The sequence below is a fragment of the Orycteropus afer genome, unplaced genomic scaffold, assembly GCF_000298275.1.
Source record: "Orycteropus afer afer isolate SDZICR_OR568_19922 unplaced genomic scaffold, OryAfe1.0 scaffold01035, whole genome shotgun sequence".
Lineage (NCBI taxonomy): Eukaryota > Metazoa > Chordata > Mammalia > Tubulidentata > Orycteropodidae > Orycteropus > Orycteropus afer.
This window is the reverse complement of record NW_006922622.1, coordinates 234,159-239,951: the sequence shown is the minus strand read 5'-3', so window position 1 is coordinate 239,951 and position 5,793 is coordinate 234,159. Positions and strand designations below refer to the sequence as shown.

The 5,793-nt window shown below is 44.3% G+C and overlaps 1 protein-coding gene across 1 annotated transcript; it reads right to left on the bottom strand.

Annotated features, from left to right (window-relative positions):
* Positions 1-1,027: 1,027 nt before the first annotated feature.
* LOC103212622 (olfactory receptor 13A1-like) lies at positions 1,028-5,585 on the bottom strand (the record flags this gene model as incomplete). The annotated part of the gene is given in 2 exon segments (XM_007958600.1): positions 1,028-1,951; positions 5,559-5,585. Coding segments are annotated over 2 exon segments (951 nt in total), but the record flags the coding sequence as incomplete, so codon positions are not given.
* Between the last annotated feature and the right edge of the window lie 208 nt (positions 5,586-5,793).

The window sequence follows — 5,793 nt, the reverse complement described above, 5'->3', positions numbered from 1 at the left end:
AATTCTTAGGTTGCTGCCTAGATCAGAACACCACTTACAAATACTCAAATTGGCTATGCCATCAAGACAGCTAGCAGTCCACAGCTCCATTTTTCTCCTTATTTGCTCCTTTCATTCAGGTTCTATTACTAGTTGATATTTAATCCACTTCTTATCCTTCCTATCAAAACTCAGGCTTCCAGAATTACCTTTTGTATCTGTTTCAATCACTTTCTTGTTTCTTTATTGCAGAGGGTCTGTGTAGCTTGTCTTCCTATTCTGTCATCTTGCTGGAAGTCCAAGTCAAGATGATTTTAAGCAAAAAAAAAAAAATGTATTACAGGACCTCCAGTCACTGGAAGGCTCAGGGATCACACACTGAGATCTTTCCACTAGGTGGTATAGTGACTAAGACAGCAATGACTCCACAGTACAGAGCCACTGGGGCAGGGTCATAAGCAAGATCCATACCTGATAAACACCAGTGCTAGACAGGAACCTTGTCACAAGGAAATCAGCACTCGTGGAAGAGACAAGCTATCACTTGATGCACTTAGAATTCACAGTAGGGTGGGACCACAGCTGTATGAGCAAGGGTTGCACTCCTGGAGGAAGAGAATGGAAGACTCAGGGAGGTTGTAATCAACTGATTGGAACTGTTTGTTGCAGGGAAAGTGTTGGGCAGAGACCAAGTGCCAATGTGGGCAGTGGGGTACAGGTGGCCACAGGGTGTACTTTTCATTGAAGCTTGGGGATGTGAGAAGAGGGGACAAGGAAGGAAAAACTGGATCAAGAAAGGCCTAGGGGTAGTTTTAGGGCACATGGACCTATGAAGAACCACCCCTACAGAGCAGTTTTCACCAGGATCTGCTCTATGGTCCTGTTTTCTGGCACTGAGTCAGCACTGAGGCACCAGCTACAGGTCCAAGGAAACCTGGCAAAGCTGAACCCATGACCAATGTCTACACCAAGGTCCTTTTAAACCCAGTGTCCACTAGCAGGGGCCAGGGATGGAATGGAAGGATTGGGACATGCTTGCCCTGTTAGTTCACCTACAGCAGAAGGTCAGGAGCTTGCCCAAAGCTCGCTGGAACTCTGCATTCCGCAGAGTGTAGATCAAAGGGTTCAGCGTGGGGCTAAGGGCTGTATACAGCACCCCAGACACTTTGCTCCTCTGGGGATTGTAGCTGGAGGCGGGGCTGATGTAGGCGCAGAACACAGCGGTGTAGTATACTGACACCACGATGAGGTGGGAGGAGCACGTGGAGAAGGCGCGGCGCTTCCCTTCCGCTGACCGGATGCACAGGATGCTCACCACGATGTAGCCATAGGAGGCCAGCGTGAGTAGGAAGTTGGTGAAGCCATAGAACCCATCGGCCAGGACTGTCATGATGCTGTTCAGTCGTGTGGGGCTGCAGGAGAGCAGCAGCAGTGGGGGGATCTCGCAGAAGAAGTGAGTGATGACATGGGGCCCACAAAAGGTCAGCCGTGCAGTCAGACTTGTGTTGACTGAGGCATTCAGGGCGCAGATTCCCCACACACCTCCAGCCAGTGCCATGCACACCCACCGACTCATGATGGTGTTGTAGTGCAGCGGGCGGCAGATGGCCATGTAGCGGTCGAAGGCCATGACTGAGAGCAGCAGCAGCTCAGAGGATGCAGCCCAGACTAGGAAGAAGAGCTGGGCCATGCAGCCGGCATAGGAGATGGTGTGTTCTTGAGCAGCCAGACCCACCAGCACCTTGGGCAGGATCGTGGAGGTGCAGATAATGTCCATGGTGGCCAGGTTGGACAGGAAGAAGTACATGGGGCTATGAAGGCCTGGGCTGAAGCCCACAACGGTGATAATCACGGTGTTACCTGTGAGAGCCACGACATAGAGCACCAGGAAGCAGCCCAGCAGCGGCAGCCGCAGGGAGGGGTGTTCTGAGAACCCCTGCAGCATGAACTCCATCACCAGTGTCTGGTTGGACTTCACTGTTTCTCCAGGCTCCATGGCAAAGGAGGGCTGACTGTCACTCCAGAAAACCTGCAGGTTTCAACAAGAGGTTCCAGGACACTCACTTCAGACCATGGGTTCATGGGTGACCAGAAAGGGAAGGGGTGACTTCTTTTCCCAATGAGAGCCTGCTTATCTTCTCACCTCCACCTGACATGCCTCTGCAACCACAGCTCATCCTCTGCTTTTACTTTTCCTTCCATTTTCCATTGTGAGAAACCTTAGTTCTCTAGATGTGTATCTAGGTTGCTGGTACTCCCCAGACTCACACACAGATAGGTAAGCCCAGTAGAGCTTCCTGCTGTTCTCCTACAACCTGCAGTGGAAGCAGGACTGCCCTGCCCTGTGGCACCTCCAACTCCTGTGCCCATTCTTTCTCTGGGCTGCTCACTCTGAGGTGGCCTTTAGCAGTGGCTTCTCAGTCATTGTTGGGTAGAAGGTTTCCTTTCATCACCCTTTCAGTGTGCATGGCTTCTTTTCTATCCCCGTGGTCACTGTGGTCCACCACTCCTGTCCTATAGCTGAAGCTCCCCAAGTTTGACATTTCTCAAATCCATCCTTCCTGGAGATCTTACTATGGAACCCCAGACCTGGGATCATCTTTTGCTTTCTGCCTTGAGGAACTAGAGGCCCTCTGAATTATTGTACTCAAATCTGAACTCAGCATCATCCCCAAACTGTTCCTGGCATGTTTTTTCCTCAGTGCATGCTGTCATACTCACTTAGAAACCCAACCAGCCCAAGTCCTTGGATGGAGGCTCTGTGGGGCAGGGCATTGCCTCTCTGACTCATTGCCACATTGAAAAGTCCTAACCACAGTAGGCACTGAAAAAATATGTTTGTTCAATGAGCACATGGTAATCTGTTACCTTGTGGTTCTCTCTACCCAATTGGTCACCAAGGGTTACAGGTAAAACCTATAAACATTGATTGTAAAGATTCCTATCCCTTACACTCCCTGCTTTTTATTTACTTCACGCTTATTGTCACCTCCTGCATGTGCAGTTTCTCAGTCCAACCCCTTCCTATGTCCTCCACTGAGACCAAGGTGGGGCCCAGAAACAAATTTGGACACTGGTATTTCCCTCCTTAAAACTGACTTGTGTCTCCCCAGAAGTAATGAAGTGCATATCTAAGGACTTCTGTTTCTTTGGCTTTTTACTGGAGCTTACTGCCATGCCAGTATAGATGTGGGGTTGCTAAAATCATGCAAAAGTTTGAAGTTATATAGGGATTTTAGGGAATTCAGATTTTCTGGACAATGAAGTTGGAAATGTAGAATATAGGGATCTATAGAGTGGAGGATCCTTCAATCTGCATAAAAAGAGTGTCTGGACCCCGGGAATGGTGTGTGTTTGTGTGTTTATGGGTGTGAATGGGTGTGCCAGACAGTGCATGTGTGTGCAAATGTGTGTGTTTGTGAGTGACTTGTAGAAAGTAATTGAAAACAGCATACGGAAAGCTGAAAGAACTGCATAGAGATGTCAATTGTAGCCCACCACAGGGAGGTAAGGGTTTAGAGTTTCACTTCAGCCAAGTTAAACACCTTGTAGAAAAAAAACAACACTATTGATAGGCAGATTTTCTACAATGTATAATGTAAAACGTCTAGAATGCAATGAAAAACTACTGGATATGTAAATAAACAAGGAAATGCAGCCCATGTATAAGTAAATAAAATGTGCTCAGTATAAACTAACTTCAAGATTTTGGAATTAGCAGATTAAGATCTTTAAAACAGCTTTTGCAAATATATCCAAGGACTAAATGGAAATAAGCCAGTGATACATGAACAGATAAGTGAGCAAGGGGAATAAAAGAAACTGTACAGAAGAATCAAATAGAAGTCCTAGAAATTAAAAGTATAATATCTCAAATAAACTACTCACCATATGTGTATAAAAGCAGATTGAGGATGAAGTCAGTTCTCTGACTTCATAGCTAGAAAAATAAGAATTATCCAATCTGAAGATGAGAGAGAAAGGAATGGCACAAAAAGCAGGAACAAAATCTCTGTGACATATGGGACAATCTAAGCCCTAAGGCACATGACTGCTAACCAGAAGGCTGGAGGTTCAAACCCACCAGCCACTCCTTGGAAGGAAGGTTGGGCAATCTACTTCCGTAGTGATACTGCCACGGAAACCCAAGGAGGGGTCGCTATGAGTCGGGGTCGCTATGAGTCGGGTCTGACTCGACGACACATAACAACAATAACAAGCAGCCTAATGCACCTCTAGCTGGAGTCAAGAAATATAGGACAGAAAAAGGAATTTGAAAAAAAAAAAAAAAAAGTGACACCAGAAACAGAAACTCAGTAAACCTAAAAAAGGGTGAATATAAAGAAAAACACACTTTAGCACAACCTAATCAAACTGCTGAAAACTAAAGACAAAGAGCAAATGTCCAGAGGGGAAACTATGGTTCATTACATACAGGGGAACAATGATGGGAGACAGGTGACTTAGCATCAGAAAAAAAGAAGTCCAGGAAACAACAGAAGGGCATTTTCATAGTGATGAAAGAAAAAAAGAATCCTAAATTCTACATCTAATGAAAAAATCCTTCAAAAATGAAGATGAAATAAATTCATTTACAGAGAATTCATTGCCAGTAAACCTGTTTTTTAAGAAATGCTAAAGGGAGGTCCTTGGGTGAAGGGTAGTACAGTAGGGGGGAGAAAAATACACTAGAAAGAATTAAGAATGTCAGAAATGGTGGTGAGTCGCTGAGCCTGTAGACTGGGGACCATGATCACAGGGGACATTAAACTCAACTGGCACAACATAGTATTCAAAAATATTATTTTACATCTTACTTCAGTGAGTAGTGACTGGAGTCTTAAAAGCTTGTGAGTGGCCATCTAAGATGCATCTATTGATCTCTCCTCATCTGGAGAAAAGAAGAGTGAAGAAAATCAAACATGCATGAAACAGTTAGTCCAAAGGACCAATGGACCATGAAACCTCAGCCTATATGACCCTGAGACCAGAAGAACTAGATGGTGCCCAGCTACTAATGCCAATCACTCAGAAAGAGATCAAAATTGGAGATCCTAGATAGAATGGGAGAAAAAAATGTGGAACAACAAAAAATAAAATAACTAGGTTTACTGGTCAGATAGAGACAGGTGGAACCCTTGAGACTATGGTCCCAAGTCATTCTTTAGGCCTGGAATTGAACTCACTCCCATGGCTTAACTTCCAGCAAAATAATAGGTCTACTTCTAGAACATCTATACTAGGGAGATGCGCTCCTTAGAACAATCAACCATGAGAGTTCAGAAGGACAGCATTTATACAGAGAGGAAGTTAGGGAGGTAGGCATGCATAGGCAGGAAAGACAGAGAAAGGGTAACTACAGGGAGGAAGTAGGGGAAGAGTCGTTACACTGCTGGCAATGTAGAGTGTTACAGAACAAAATGTGCATGAACTGCTGGATGTAAAACTTACCTGGTTTATAAAATGTCACACAGATCATAATAAAGAGTTTAAAAAAAATTCCAGAAATAGGAACTTAGTATTTAAATACAAATATTCTTATTTCTTAATTTTAAAAGGCATATGGCAGTTTAGAGCACTTAGTATATAGTAGAGTGTATAATAAAATGTATTTAGTTTTAATGCGTATGACAGCTGTAGAACAAAGTATATAAATGAACAGTAGTAAAATATTGATAGTTTACGTGAAATGGTATAACATTAACTCTATGTATATGGATCTTGGCTCAAGGCAAAGAATACCAGAAAGATGTTTACTTGTGTTTTATTGACTATGCAAAGGCATTTGATTGTGTGGATCATGACAAATTATGG